We start from the raw sequence: 16,435 nt of genomic DNA, 5'->3' as shown, positions 1-16,435 counted from the left end.
TTGCTGCTGCAGCCAATGGCGGAGCCCTGGAACGGATGATCCCGGACTGATCTCATTTTACAGTGGCCCTGCTCTCTCAACCAAACTGCCTCTTCCTCCTCATCCTCCTCTTCCTGACAACTTGCATCTGCCTCCAAATCCCCGATAGCTCCCAGAGGTTACATCTTTATTATTCTTCCTCTTTCAAGCCATTAAAAAAAAAAAAAGATTCTCCACAGGCAAAACAAGCATGTTTATTTTTTTATTATTATTTTGCTCTGTATCTAGACTTCACACTGGCTCGACCTAACAGCAAGTTGAAGTACTTCCAGAAATGTTCTATTTAATTTATGGAGTAAACTACAGTTTTATGTAATACTGAAGGTGTCAGTGTGTTAAACTGTTAAATGAACAGTTTGACATTTTGGGAAATATGCTTGTTACATTTCTTGCAGAGAGTTGGATATCATATATTAAATAATATTGATACCACTCTCATGTCTGTGTAATAAATATGAAAATGACAAAATCTGACAAGCAGCATCTCTGAAGCCCACCAGCAAGTGGAAATAACAACAACAAATCACTGTTACACTGTTTCCCAGAGTTGCATCTTCATTATTTTTCCGGTTACTGGCCATTTCTTAAAATTGACAAGTTTGGATTAGTCTGGCACACGACCGCGTCTTGAAGTGCGATTTGTCATTTTTATGTTTTGGTTTTCTGTGGATTAAACAAACAAGATGTGCCAGTCAGAGAGCTTTAGAGGTGCTGATTTTGTTACCTTCAGACAGAGCCAGGCTAGCCAGCTGCTGGCAGCAGAGTCACAATTACACGGATGTGAGTTTGTTATTAATCTTCTCGCATAATTTTCCAACAAGAAAGCGAATATGCCTATGCCCCGAAATGTTAAATTTTGCCTTTAACAGATTGAAGATTCCAAATCTGTAAAATAAAACTGATTTGTTTTCTTTCTTTTGTTTTTTTTAAACTTCTTCTTCTTTTTTTTTTTTAATTTATTCCTAATTTATTTAATTGTTTGGTTGTTTTGCCTCAAGACAGTTTTAATTTTTTTCTTTCTCCATCTGTAGCCTGTCCTGTCTTACCAGGCATCTACCACTGTGAGGCACTATGAGGAGGCTGCTTTGCTAGCATGGGATGCAAGACGGACAATTAATCAATGAAAAGACAAAACAGCAACATGCAGCAAACAACCTTGTGTTTTTGTTTTTCTACGCATTTGTACAGTACTCATAGTAAGACCACAATGGATCGGTCACAAATCTTATCACTGATGTCTGAACTCTAAACGGACCAAGAACTGAGACCTCGTACACCCACATGCGGGAGGACAACTTTCCTACACTTTACCGAGGACAACAGCCCTACTTTATTTCGGTTATCTATAATCAACTAAAAAAAAAAAAAAAAAAACCTTCCCCTGACTCCCCCCCCACCCCCCAAACACAAACACCCAACAACTGCACGCCTCCACCCTGCTTCTGAAAGACTTTTAAAAAAAGGAAAAAAAAAAAAAAAAAAACACTTCTGATTTCCTGGTGTATTAAATTGACTGTGACTGGCTGGGATGACGTTGTTCTAATGATGGTACAGGTTTGTCAGGATGAGTCTTTGCTCTGGCCTTGTACTGCCCAGTGCCTCTCAGCATTTATGGTAGCACTGAGAGCCTGCAAATCACAACATCTTCTTCTTCTTGTCAATTTAAAGAGAAAAAAAAAAAAAGAAACACTGTGTTTAAAAAAAAAAACAACAAAAAAAACATGGCACTATCCCTTTTAAATCCTTGTTTTCTTTTCTTATGGTGCAAACGGGACATTAGTGCATTTTGTGATACTTTTTTGATAGACGGGGCAAACTGAAACACTTTGGGACAGAATGATTGAGAAGGGATCACGAAGCATCCCGATAATATTACAACCAGAGGCAAAAAAATGAAGAAAAAAACAAATTTAAAAAAAAGGTGTACTGACATTGGTTCACATTTCACAATTTTGGTAATCTAAACAACAACAAAAAAACACTTTCAAAGAGATTTAATTTAACTTGAGTGTTTTAATGAGCCCCCCGAGCACAATTTAGTGCACCTTTCCCTACATAGCATCTTATTATCATGATTACATGGGTAGGTATCCATGCTGTTTCACGCCAATTTAGAATTAGGTACAGTACATGCAAAGTATGTCACTTGAAAATAAACAGCAGTGAAAAGATTTAATTCCACTACATTAAAAGAGCCAAATCTAAACGTTGCTCTGGTGTCGTGTTAATGCGAATGGATTTGTTATGCTGAGAACATGACACCATTTTTTTTTTTTGCAAAGGATTTTCCTCCTGCACTGTGATTAAAAAATGCTCGCCGTGGAGTCAACACATATCTGTGGGTTCTCCCCCCCCGCCCACCTCCCGTGTGCACTACCTAGCGTGCGTGCTCTACGCCTTGTTTCTGTCTGTCCTCATGGGAGTTTGGACTGTTACTGTTACATCACTGGCCACTGTCCTTGTTTCTGTGTGCTGCAGGAGAAGTGAGGGATTGAGCTCCTCTCCAGAAGACAGTGTGTCTGGAGACTGTTAAGATGTAACCGGTCTGTGTGCGGTACCGTGGCTGTGTCATTGCCACTCTGTTCTGACTGTTAACTGTTAGCTTCCACTGACGATGCATGTTGGCAGTGTTTTTTGTGTTCTGTACCCTTTGATGCACTTGGCCTGAGCAGTCTTTGTACGTACTGTAGCAGTGTCTCGTCTCCTCTTCACTCATCCACCATTCGCTTTTTATGTTCCCTCCCCTCTTCGTTTACACGCCAGAACAAAGCGATTCATCCCCATCCCGACATTTCGCCATTGTCGTCATTCCTCCCAACATTTTTTGTCACGTATGTTCTTCCATTTTGTGTGTCACCAAGACAACCTGCTCTAGAATGGATGCATAATATAAAAGCATTACACTTTAATGAGCAGCAGCTATTTAAAGCAAGTTTTGGTGGCATGATATGGCTGTGCATGTTACCGGTCTTTTTAACATTGGTGTTTTCCTTGTGTAGCTCGCCCCAGCATTCAAGTTTCCGGATACCAAGCTGTGAGTTGAAGGGGAGCAGCCGATGTGAGTGGTTTTATTTGCGTGTGTTGAGGTAGTGGGCAGAGCAGTGGAAAAGAGGTAGAGAGAGAAACCGAGAGGTAAGCCTTACGCAATGTGCAGGGCCAACCAGCGCTACTCTGACATTTAGATCTCACTCTGTATATTCCCCTGCACCTCCACTGCCCCTGAGATGAATCCCAACACACAGACGAAAAGGTAACCTGTGGACCCCCATCACTGGCTAAACAGGACCTGTGTATCACTCCTGTCTTGAGAAAGGTCAGTCAGAAAGGTCAAGTCTATTTCCTGGCCTCCATGTGACTTTCTGATCTTGTCATGTAGGTACTGTAATGTTATAGCACTGTAGACCATTAATGATATAGACCATTAATGAGCATTTCTATTGATTCAGGTCTATTGAAGATAGTAACTGTGGGAATTATTAAAGGGTAACAAAATGTAGAGAAAAAAAAAGAAGAAGAAAAAAAAACTGTACCAGCATACAATGCTTTGCCCATGTTTGTGGACAGAGTATGGTTTGTCAATGAAAATGTGATACTGTTTCAAATTTCAAAGCAATATTATATTAATGAAATTAAATAATACAAAGACTAAAGAATCCCTCTCAAGTCTGTTGTCAGCATTGATTTTTTTTATGGCTGAGTAGTTAAAAGAACAGAAACATTACAACAGCTGTTTAAAATTTAAAGTGACAAATATAACAACACGGTAGTTACTGTACAATTATACTTCTAGTGTTTCCCCAGCTGAAGAGATTAGTGGGTGGTGCAACTTCTAATCTAAACAAACGATCAGCGCCAGTTTGTGCCTCTCGTATAGTTTTTTAAAAACAATTTCCAGTCACAGAGCTAAGCATCCAAGTGCCTGTTGGTGTTTCAAAATCACAGATCAGTATTGATGTGTTGGTATTTCCCAGAAGCATCAAAAACTTAAAAAAACAAACAAACAAACAAACAAACAAAAAACGGTTAGCGGGAACTAATAAGTCTTGCTTAATTTATACACCTCAAAAAAATAAAACTATTTGTCCATTAAAATACTTTACATTATGTTACACGTGGAAACACAAAAGCATGTTGATATTTTTCATTGTGCCATACTGAAAGTGTAAAAATACATATTTTTGACTACTTAGAAGTTGCAGTTTGGAAAACAAGTTATAAATCTGGATAGTGTAACAGACTTTGACTTTGAAGATTCTAGAAAAAATCAGGACATCAGGAAGTGCTGTTAAACTCCCAGGACATTTATTTTTTAACAAAATGTGTCGCTCTGTGACTTGTCATCTGTTCTCCTTGGACTTGTAGCAAAGCAACTTGAAGTTAAAGCAGCAATATCAGTGTTTTTATGTGTTTTAACTCCATTTATGAATAGAATTCTTCAAATTATAATACATGTTAGAAATGTGTTATTTTAGCTCCATTCCAGGTAACCATCTGTGTCAGTTTATTAGGTCTGCACAATATATTGTTTCTGCACTTACACTGCAATGTGAGCATGTGGAATAGTCCCATCGCAGGAAGTTTCATGTAACATAAAATAAGTTCACTTAAACACATCATGCTAAAACCTTTTTTTTTTGCTGCCTGATACAAAAAGAAAACTAACAAGGTTCTCAATTTCAATAATTAGTCGACCAGAGAAGTCTGTCTAATAGCACATCATTTACTCTGATTTAAAGGTTCGTGGGTATGCTGAGATTTTTTTATAACTTTATTTGCGAGACATGGAGTTGTTGACATAAAAGGCTCTCCATGTATTTATTAAAATGTGCAAGAAACAGGTTTGGTTTGAACGTAGGTAAATCTGACATTAGCACACCACAGCCTGCATGTGGGGCGTTAGGTAACATTGGTAAAGTATACTATGTACAGGTAAGCTAATGTTAGGCGCCTTGGAGTTCAATTTTACTTAGATTTTGCCTTTAGCAGATTCTCTCAATTCAGGTGAAAAATAACCTTAATTTAATATATTTAATATATTATTTTTAAGCTTTCTAAAAACAATTGTTTATTAATATCAGCTAAGACAAAACTTTACACATTTTTTTGATATTATTATCTTTATCTTTTTTACATGGCTATTTGATTTTCTATGCAGATCCACTGCCCTACAAAACCCTCCCCAATAACAACAATTAATTCTTTACAAATGGAGCTATTCAACTCATCTTGTAAAAATGTTTCACATCAAAGAAAAACTAAATATTGTGGTCTTTTTTCCCCCCAATATTGTGCCAGCCTGCTACTTCTAATAATAAGTATGCCAGCCAACACTTGAAACTTTCCTGACAAGTTTTAAGTCTTGACTCTTGAAATTGTGTGTTGTGTGATCCATCACAGTGAACATCTCATCTGCACAACTCTCTATTATTTTGGTGATGCAGTTATTACCACGCAACACCGGCACGCATGAATATCAACATGATGTTTGCTGTGGTGGATTAGACAACATGAGCGAGAATCTGATGAATGATTTTAATAATGTGTGGAAATAAATAGACACAAATGGCTTCCTGAAACTGTAGGAGCAATAATTTAAATGTAACACATCGCTGGCATTATCAGAGAGATCAACTCAAAACTGTTTCTCCTCCAAAATCAAATAGTTTCTTATTTAGTTTCAGCAATATAACGAACTAGACATCATCATCTGAACCCTAATTAAACAATTAGACAATTACAGGTTTTCAAAAAAGTCAACTGTAACTAAGCTCAGCCCACTGCAAGTGTATCTTGTTGTGGTTTTCCCAAAGTAATTAAATGTACAGAGGTGATTCCTCTCAGAATTTTGAATATGTGTATTTTCATTTGTTTAATCTTAAATGTTTCAATGGCTGGCAAACAGTGAAAGTGAATCACTTAGGTATTGCTTTACAAATCAGCGTTGTTCCCTCCCCACCCCACCAACACCAACAGCTGTGGGGCAAACACTGGAGTATATTTTTGGTTTATAATCAAAGGTGCAAAAACAACAGCAAAGGGGGAAAAAAAGGAAAATAATAGGTATGAAAAAGTGCTCACTGTCTTTGGTAAGTTAGACATAAACATCTGTCAACATAAAGATAAGCAGCTGCATAGTGAAGCTTAAGTATTATTTAAAAACTGGTAGCATATTTTCTTTGGTTCCTTTTTTTTTTCTAAAAACATTCCAGAACCACAGTCAGTCTCTTGTAAATGTGAGGATACTGCATTTTCTCATTAAAAGTGGAAGCTAGTATTTGTTTCTTCCACACAGCTACTTCCTGATGTTTTGCATACACAGGTTCATAGTTAAGATACACTATAATCATTATTCAGTATCTGCTTAATGCTTTGATTTGGACATTTTTTGACCTAAAATCTAAAACAATTCCTTCTTTAGAGACTGTGAATGTCAAATGCTGAGTTTCCCTTGAACATTTTCATCCGTTCTATTTACATTTTAAGGCTACACGTTTAATACAGAATTGCAGCTTATGTTCAGGTCACCACTGATTGTCTAGATCCCTCTCAGCTTAGCGTGAGTCCTCCTCAGCCTCAGCCTCTCCTGGTGGGAACAGCAGTTTCCTGAGGATGGGTGCATAGAAGGGACCAAAGACTGTTCGGTTGAAGTGGACAATTCGCCCAAAGGCCGTCCCCAGCTCAGCTAGCTCAGCACTCACCAGCCTGAGGGGAGCAGACAGCTCTGGACTCCTTTTAGCGGGGCCGCCCTGCAGCATGGCCCGAAGGAAGCCCTGTACTCTTTCTCCTATGTTTGATCGAGAGAGAGGGAGGGGGAGAGAGAAGTCAGCGCTCTGCACCAGCACACATCCAAGTTTAAAAGCATCCACATGGACAGAGATAACCCAAACTTATTGGCATCATAATGCATCTTTCTCCTGTCGGGGGGAAATGTGGCATGCTCAAAATGCCGCTGTTTCACAGAGTAAAATATACTAACCTTTCTTAATCAAAAGACTTCTTCGCATTTTACTTGAAAGGCTTCTTTTTTATCTGCCTGTTAGTTGTTTGACCCGACAGTATCCAACAAAAGGTTCTCTTCCATGTGATCTTGTCATTGTTTTCCCATTTGTGCTTTATAGCTTGAACAGTTAATAAGTTATATTATTAATAAGGGGTAAACCAATATTTTTTTTCAAGGCTACTACCAATTGTTGGTAATCAAGGAGATCAATAAATGATATTTGGAACCAAAATAGATTTCCAGTAAAAGTGAAATTCCTGTAGTCAGCAAACTCCAACACAAATCTATATTTACATGTGTTTATTTAAAAGAGGACTTTTCAGCATTTATCTTTCAGTGTTGGTAGGCTGGTACCTGTGACAATGCAGCAGAAGGAGGTTTACAGATGTTCCTAATACAGATAAATATATGCAGTCTGATTTTGACAACTAATAATTTGAGGTTTTTTTCAAGCTGAATGCGTTACATAGTCTGTCCCCAGATCAACTCTCAATCAAATCTATGATCTGTATCGTTGATGTCAAATATAATAGCAAATATCAGAACACTGTCTTGTTTTTTGAGTTGGTTAGAGAAAATAGGAAATATAATGATTTCAACATGATCTCTGGAAAGCTATGATGACAATTTCTATTCAAGAGAAAAGGGTCAAATTTAATAATAATAAAAATCAACAGCTGCAAGTCATGTGTCTTGTATCCACTGAAAATAGTAGCTCTCCAAGATATTTTACAGTCTAAAATATACAGCTTTTTTTCCAGTAGCATTTTTATTAAGTCTGAATTTCAGAAAATTTTCAAACCACACCTTCAACGAAAAGTCACCAGCATCCACAAATAAAGACTTGGAAACTGAAATCTAAAGTGTAGATTTGTATCATTTGTACTTGCATTCATACTTTATCTACTCTTGGGTTCATGGCTGACCTGTAAGTATGCGAACAGGGTTGTCATGCTTCCACAGGTCAGTTATTTGTCCCTTCAGCAGGTCCTGGTTCTCCTGAGGCAGCACTGCTGCTCCTTGGGCTCTCAGAGCTTCGGTCACCTGCTGCACTACCATCTCCCCAACCCCTAACAGGGCCCCTTTCAGGTCAGCTTCCCTGTAGCACCAGAAACCAGAAATACAGCAATTACCAGCAGGCTTCATTACATGTGTATTAGGTCACAGGCCTATGAATTTATCCATTTACACTGAGTGCTAAGTAAAGAGTCCTGGGACTCACTGCAGTCATAACATGTAGTTCTCTCAATAGGCATTTAGATTAAAATTACATTTTAATAAAGGTGATTAAGCAAGAAACAGCCTGTGCTACATTTTATTGCAGCTTGGGCCAGAGTGTGAGCGCGCCTCAAATATCGCAAGCTGCTGTTCCACATTTATCCACTAATCATGACGGGGCTTCTCTTGAACAGAAAGAATGAGGTTAGCTGGATCTGTTCTGACAAGCTAGTTGCCTGCTGTCACCTCCATTGGTTTCCTTCTCATACAATACCTGTTCCCCATGACAGCCAGTACATGCATCACCACATCCTCCTCTTACCTGGTGTGACTGCCCTCCAGCAGGGCAGTGATGGACTGCCTGAGTTTACCTACAAACCCCTGCAGGGTGAAAACAACGACCCCACACTGAGTGCTGGTCAGGAGCAGCACTGACGCCTCCAGGACCAGCATCTGGAGCCGCTGGCCAAGAACGTCCAGGCGGGCTCGGTCCATCAGCACAGTCTGTGTGGAGGGCAGGTCAGGGTCATATGTCAGGTGGTTAATCACTGGGAATTTACAGCATAAATATGAGCCTTTTCTAAGAAAGCCAGCAAAATTGGATTCTTAGCCAGGGGATGCTTCTGCAGTTACGAGAGGGTATGTGACAGATTGTAGAGAAGTTCAACTAACTGGAAAAAATACAAGCTATAATTTGATGTATAAAACAACATCAAAACAAACAAACACAACTTTATATACTGAGCCAGCTGAGAAGTCTAACCAGTTTGCTAAAATTAAAGTTAGCTGGATTGATGGCTAAAAATTGATGCTAAAAAGTAATGTATAAAACGTTTTTTTTGTTTTTTTTAACCTTAAAATAAATGGGTAAATCACGAAAATGATTTGCTAAATCTAATGGATAAATGGCTGATTTTGTCAGATAAAACCAGGCGATAAAGCTGTAATTTCTTTAGCTAGAATAAATGGATAAATCATTCAAATACCTAGTTGAACTAACGGCTAAATTGTTAGAATTTTATCTAAATAAAGTGATATTTGGTTGATTTTGTTAGCCAAAAGTAATAGATAAACTGCTGAAAGAGCATAATAGATAAAATATTAAAATAGAGAGCTATAGCAATGGCTACATGGTTAAAAAATATAGCTTCAGTCATTTTAAAGGGTTATATATGAATACAAACTTGACTAAATCACTTGTGATAAAACATTGCTCTACTGTTGAGGTTAAAATCATTTCAACTAAAGACATTTAAAAGGCATCAGATGTTGATTAATGAGTATTTGAGTTCATCTGACAGGGCTGTGTGGGCACATCAGATTAAAAAAAAGGTTTGGAGCTGCTGTTTTACAAGAGCTCCAGTGTGTTGTCACATGCTTTAACATGCAGCAGGGTGAGGAGGAGTGCGTAGGGAAACTAAATATTCCCTCATAATCAATAAAATATCACTTGGCGTAATGAAAGGCACAGTGAGAGGTAATTTTTGAGGCTGCAGCTGACCTCGGGATATTTCTGGTCCTGCGGGTCCCAGTGGAGCAGGCGCATGTAGGCCCGGTTGAGGACAGCGGTGGCGCTGAGAGGACCTTGGCTGTCAGAACCAGAGGAATCAGACTGAGCTGCGAATGCCGACACCTCTTCTGACACTGCTGCCTGAAGCCAGACGGTGGTATCATCCAGAGAAGCTGCGGGAAAATGTAAAATTATAAAGAAATACACACGAATAAAAGCCGTGTCACTGGATTACCAGAGGATCCACAGAGTTCTGAACGATGGAGAAGATGAATGTTTTCATGTTTTATTCAGCAGAAATAAGTGAATGAGGGTCTTAGAGTCTGATGAAGGAATATGGGAAGCAAAACCAGTTAAATGGTGTTTGGAACATACTTTATTGATTCAAACTCTAGTAATTAAAAGTTTCTGTTCGAAGCTAAGACAATTAAGTTAGACGAGTTGGTTAATCAATAGGTCAATGACAGACACATTATCAGCAACAAATTGCAGATTTGATTCAATCAAGTCATTTGTCAAAGCAAAAAGGGCAAAAATTCTCTGGTTTCAGCATCTCAAATTGTCAATATTTGCTTGCTCTTGCTCCTCTCTAAATATGTTTTATATCTATATGCTCTGGACTCCTGATTGAACAAAACACCTAGAAAATTGAATTGAGGTATATTTTTTTATAGACAAAACAATGACCCAAGCAAAAACCTATTCGATTAATTGGTGACAAAAGTATTTATTAGTTTCAGCCCTTCTTTGCCTGCTTATTTCCCAAAATATTTTGCTAACAACATGCATGTTTCAGGACACAGTGATTTTTATTTTTTTTTTTTTGGAAAAAAAAGCCCATCTGAAGTTCTAATAAGGATATTTAGTGTCCCCACCTAACATGACTACGTCAGCACCAGTAGCCCTGTCACTGTGCCAGGAACTGTGATTAGCCAGCTCTACTTAGAAAGAATATCTGAGCCAAAAAAGCCAGAGTTCAGTGATTGGTTGTCCTGTTCCTCACCTAATATATGAGAGGCTGAAAAATGGTTGGACGGCACTTTCGAGTGACAAGGGTCAGAATTTATTTAATTGAAAACTGAAATATCCAATGAACATAAATGCTACACTCTCAAAGTCACCTTTATCATTGATCACGCTCACTGTGTAAGACAGGTTGGAGATTGAAGCACTGTAGAATTAAATGTCTGCTCACCTGGCTGCTTGTCCAGGATCTGCTGGAATTTGGCTCTCTCGTACTGCGCGGCCTGCTGCAGGAGATGAGGCCTCAGGCTCTGGATTGTGAAGTTAACCATGTCGGTTTTCATGAGCCCCAAGACACGAAAAATCTCCCTAAGGGGAAAGCAAGGGAATCACTTTTATTATTATGCTAATAAGTTTTAGTAAATATGCACTAATTAAGCCTTACTGAATTTTTGCAGGAGTTGAGCTGCTACAATAGCCAAAGCATGATCATCTAGTTCAGTTTTAATCAAAGGTAACTGCAGATATGGATGCAGAAGTAAACATCTCTCATTAACAAAAGATGCATTTAACTGAGATTAAAACTGCACTTCTCAGTAGAAATTGATGAGAAAATGTATACAAGGTGCAATCAAAAAGGTTAGATTTATTGCCTACAACAAGGGAAAACTTAATCTGATTTCCCTTTGGAGGCTATCCCCTTCAAAGTAGTCTTCTTCTGCAGTGATACACTTCTCCCAGCTCTCCTGCTTCACTTGGATCACTTCCTGGGAGCCCCCTTCTGTAAGCATGTCAAGCACCATGTGCAACGTGCAGTCAGTCTCCTTGATTGTGTCAAAATGGCAACGCTTTCAACTTGAACTTGATTTTGGGAAAGAGGAACTGCACCAGGGAGGGGAGCCAAATCTGGTGAGTGGGACGGGTGGAGAGCGATGATTGTATTGGTGCACTTCAGGAAGTTACAGTAGAACATGAACTATACACCGACTGCCTGACCCTGGGAGATGAATTCACAGTGCACAACCCAGTGAATGTCAAACAAAACAACAAGCATGCTCCTGGTCACACTGCTGACCAGATGCACCTTCCTGCAGTCTTGGAGAATGTGGGCTCTTCTAAAGAGGCCTGCTGATTGGTCTCTGGGTTGTAGCTGTAGACCCGACCCTCATAACCAGTGATAATCTTCAACATGAAGGTTGGTTCATTTCCACACAGAAATTGACATTTGCAACTTTGATGTCTCAAATGTTTGCTCTCTATTGAGCAGAATGGGACTTCAAGGTGTAGCAGGTGTGCTCAAGGTCGTGCATCACTGAACAAGTAGACTACTATGAAATGTGTGGTGGCTATATTTGTCCCTTTTTCATAGGCGCAGTCTTAGAATGTGTTGGCCACACCTCATATTTAGATTTGGTTTAATGAGGTTTGTTGTAATAATGTGGGTTAGCAGCGTTACTATTATAGAAATGCAGTTGGCTGCATACTCTGGACTTGTTTAAAATTCAGGAAGAGATACGTGGGCCAGATCACCTGGGTCCACTGAGCCCATGTCAGACATAAGATTAATCTCTAAAAGAGGTGCTACCTCAGGAGCTCCACAGGGTCTTTGAGGTCCTGCAGTGCCCGGACCTCTGGGTCACGCACAGGAGCACATAAAGACGCCATGGTGCCGATAATGAATGCTGCCAGTCTGTGGAGGTCCAGAGCTCCGTGATCGACCTCCTGCTGGATCAGCTCCATGTCCAGCACCTCATCCAGCTGAGACCTCAGTCTGATGTGACCGGGCATGAGGAGGGACTGAAGCATCTAATGGAAAACAAAAGCTGTATTTATTGTAGTTGTTAAGTTTGAAAATTTACATTCAATTCATCCTTTTATCTACATGTTCAGCCTGATAACATAAGACATGTAAACATCAGGAAAAATTCAACCTTATATTGAAAAAAGCTGCCACATCTGAATCATCTTTTTTCTTAATTTTCAGTTCAATTATTGGATTTGCTAATTTGTTTCTGGGCTAGTTTGACCAGTAAATACAAACATACACAAAAAAGGTTAATGTTCCTTCTTTCCTTCCTTTCACTTAGAGATTTGATTAGTTGTTATTATTGAAGTAGAGTGTTAGGTGATAATTTGATAATTAAAAAACTGTTTCAGTCGTTTATTAAACAAAAATACCACGCTGGGATCTTTCTGCGTGGAGTTTGCATGTTCTCCCCGTGCAGTGTGGGTTCTCTCTGGGTTCTCCGGCTTCCTCACGCACAGTCCAAAAACATGGAGAGGTTAATTGGTGATTCTAAATTGTCCGTAGGTGTGAATGTGAGTGTGCTTGGTTGTCTGTCTCTAAGTGTGGCCCTGTGATAGACTGGTGACCTGTCCAGGGTGTCCCCTGCCTTTGCCCTAAGTCAGCTGGGATAGACTCCAGCCCCCCATGACCCTAATGAGGATTAAGCAATGTATAGACAATGGATGGATGGATGGATTTGCTGACTTTTTTCAGTTTGATATTACCGTAAACAAATTATTTTTGAGTTTTAGTTTGTTAGAAAAAAGCCATCTGAAGACTTGAGCTTGGGATTTCAAATTTTCTGACATTTTAAGGACTAACTCTCAACCAAGTAAAAAACTGTAATTGCTAAATAAAGTAATAGATAGATTAAGCCCTAGTTATCATTAGTCTGATGTTACAAACTTCCTGTGTGTAAGATTAGTGATGTGTTTACTTTGCGTTTGTCTACACTTTGGTATTGATCTTTAAAGTGAAGTCAGATGCCTCAGTGAACCCTTTTGATGGCAGATACTTACAGTTTTGACCTCCTGCAGCAGTAGGACAGCATGGTTGTAGTTCGGAGGATCACTGGTCAGCTGTTCTTGAAGACTGTCCCAAAATGCCCGGTGAACAACCTCTGTCACTCTGCCTTCCAAGCTAAATGAGGACAAATGGCTTAAAAGACACTTCAAAAGAGTCTAGACTTTCACTTAATTTAAGAATAACCAAGGTCACTTTAGCTGTACTGAAGTGTTTTTTCTTGCCTGTCTGTGGGAGGGCTCCTGGGTTTGAAGCAGAAGTCTCTGTTCACTACTATCTCATGCGCAAGGCTCAGGTTGGAAACACAATTTTCCAGCTCCATCAGACTGGATAATGAGGCGGTGGGTGGGCTCCCTGACACCACAGACAGGACACACACACCCACAGATAATTAAAACTGCCACCGTGGTAATAATTCAATTACTAATGGTCCCTGAACGTGCCTGAAAACAATAACGGCTATAATAAAGCTCCATACCTGCAGGAGAGTTGAGTTTTTCCAGACAGGGAAGGTCAGTAGGGGAATCATCAGCAACCTCCTCTCTCTGATTTGGCATTTCAGCAACAGTCTACGACATTTAAATCACTCATTAAAGTGGTTAAACTGGGAACTTTATTTCATTATGTCACAACATATGTACAGTGAAAGTACAATGGGAAAAAAATCATTCACATATTAAATTCACTGCTGAGACCATTGGTCAATTGATAATCAATTAATTTAGTAATTTTTCAAGACAAATGAACTAAACATATGATATTTTTAGATGTTAAGAACTTCCTCTTTTCTTTTTACACCTATGACAGCTAAGTAACTATTCCTAGGTGTCAGGACAGTTGGTTGAATTAAACAAAAAATGTGAACATCTTACTGGGCAGTGGGGAATTATGACAGACATTTTTCCACTTTTTTTCTGTTAATTAACGGGAAGAAAACAATGAATTGATGAAACAATCTCTTGACTAACTGACATTAAAAATAATTACTTGGAGCCTTAAAGGGAATTTGAATGTACTAACACTGTCATTAAGTTTGTCAAAGTGACCAGAACATATTATTTTACAGCTAAAAGCAGGGTTAGGATATGTAATGTTATGTAGCATTGGGCTATACATTATAACATTATACTATTTAAAGTGCAGAAATATTGTGACAAGCCTTCTGATCAAATTTAACATTTAAGGAATCAGGTAGAATTGCTAATATCAGAATACTGTATATTACTGGATTGTAATGTAATTTTACTTACTTTACATGCTACTAGGCACATCCCCCTGGATCAATAAAGCCCATATTAACCCATAAATCACATATCAGAGTTTATGTGGTGCACATGTAAATCTGCAAAGAACCTTATTACTCTAATTATAAATTAAGTAATAGAAAAAAAGAAGGCTATATTTGCAATTTAAGTGCCCTGGAGTAACTGACAATGGAAATACTCATGTCAGGCATACTTAAGTGCAGTATTGGAGAACTTTCCACCAATAAAACAAAAAATAAAAAAACAAGCTAACATACACGCTTATATTTACGATACATAAAATTAGCCAAAACTGCAAACTAAAATGTAACATTATTTTAAACAACAACAACAACAACAACAACAACAACAACAAAAAGCGTAAAGGTGCGCTGTAAGAAAAATATGACACTTTTCAGACTTGGACTTACCCGGTGTTGATATTTAAATGAATTTATTATGACTTGAACAGATGGAAAAATGCAACTCGTCGGTTTGTTTCTGCCGTTTAAAAACCACCTTCATAAACACTGACGTTACAGTTCAAACCTGGACCAAACCATTCTTACCGAGACATGGGGAGGCGCTTAAAAATTACAAACTTCGTTAACGCCTCAATACATGATGAAAAACCAACAGGTCGGCTGTGTTGTGATACGAAATGTAGTGGTATACACAATAAGTGGTTTTTAATCATTTATACATTAAATACAGAAAAAGGGTGAGACTTTTTGTTTTTTGGTTTGGCCCGTTCTCAAATCAAAACAGTGGGCGTGTCACTATGGTAACTTTCTGCTGCTCTCCGCTTGTCGTTTGAAACAAAACTAGCTCCACCTGTTCCTCGTTATTATTGTAAAAAACAAAAAAAACAAAGTGGAAAGCGACCGGTGCGTTTGTGTGCACGGTCCATTGTATACAGCATAATTATATGTGAACAGCTGGAAATGTCCTGTTTCCTAAAAAAAAACCCGGAGACTTCGAGAGGCACTGATATACCGGATATGTACATTACAACTGAAGCGCATGAACAGTGAACTTTATCTTTCAATGTCACACTTTTGTGCAGGTAGCCATTGCTTCTAATTAATAATTACGTTTTGTTTGTTTTTTAATTATTTATTTGTAAAAAATAATTGCCTGCGATATCCGATAACAAAATTACTTTAAAGCGATTTACTTTCAGAAATGTTTGTGAACAAGATGTATTTCGATTTGTTGGTTGCTAATTTTGTAAATTGATGCATTTTAACTTTCTCAATTTCAAAATTACTGAATTTCTGTAGTTTTGTTTAATGTGTGTTTTTATTACCGTTTCCATATTTAGTCTGGATCTTGTTTGTTATCCGTTGTTTTGATGTCACATTTTCATGTCCCTGTGAGTTATCAGTCAAATTGCTCTTATTTGGTCTACAGTAGTTCAATATGACTGAAGAACAAATGTATTAGTTGGATGACATCTGTTGATGATTGTCTTATCCATATCATATATCAATAATAATACCAAAGAGTTTTTTCATTCTAAACTTAACTTTGGTTTCAGGTTTTTGGTTCCCTACAAACCTTGAACTTAAAGAAGGCACTGCTGTGGAGATTCTAACAAATAAAGATTGTGAACATTGGCCTTAAAAAAATACACCATACTATACGCCAAA

At 38.4% G+C, this 16,435-nt stretch overlaps 1 protein-coding gene across 1 annotated transcript; it reads right to left on the bottom strand.

Moving 5' to 3' along the window:
- Window positions 1–1,206: 1,206 nt before the first annotated feature.
- Window positions 1,207–15,900, bottom strand: LOC103355673 (T-complex protein 11-like protein 1). The gene is made up of 10 exons (XM_008279549.1): window positions 15,215–15,900; window positions 14,018–14,108; window positions 13,764–13,893; window positions 13,536–13,656; window positions 12,316–12,536; window positions 10,963–11,099; window positions 9,759–9,940; window positions 8,580–8,761; window positions 7,966–8,138; window positions 1,207–6,823 (listed from the first exon to the last, which is right to left on the bottom strand). Exons 2-10 carry the CDS (start codon window positions 14,094–14,096, stop codon window positions 6,591–6,593), a joined length of 1,458 nt encoding a protein of 485 aa, XP_008277771.1. The 5' UTR covers window positions 14,097–14,108; window positions 15,215–15,900; the 3' UTR covers window positions 1,207–6,590.
- Window positions 15,901–16,435: the final 535 nt, after the last annotated feature.

Source organism: Stegastes partitus, unplaced genomic scaffold, assembly GCF_000690725.1.
Source record: "Stegastes partitus isolate 25-593 unplaced genomic scaffold, Stegastes_partitus-1.0.2 Scaffold5, whole genome shotgun sequence".
In the NCBI taxonomy this organism is placed as follows: domain Eukaryota; kingdom Metazoa; phylum Chordata; class Actinopteri; family Pomacentridae; genus Stegastes; species Stegastes partitus.
Note: the sequence above shows the minus strand (reverse complement) of the source record. Positions and strands in the feature narration are given on the sequence as shown.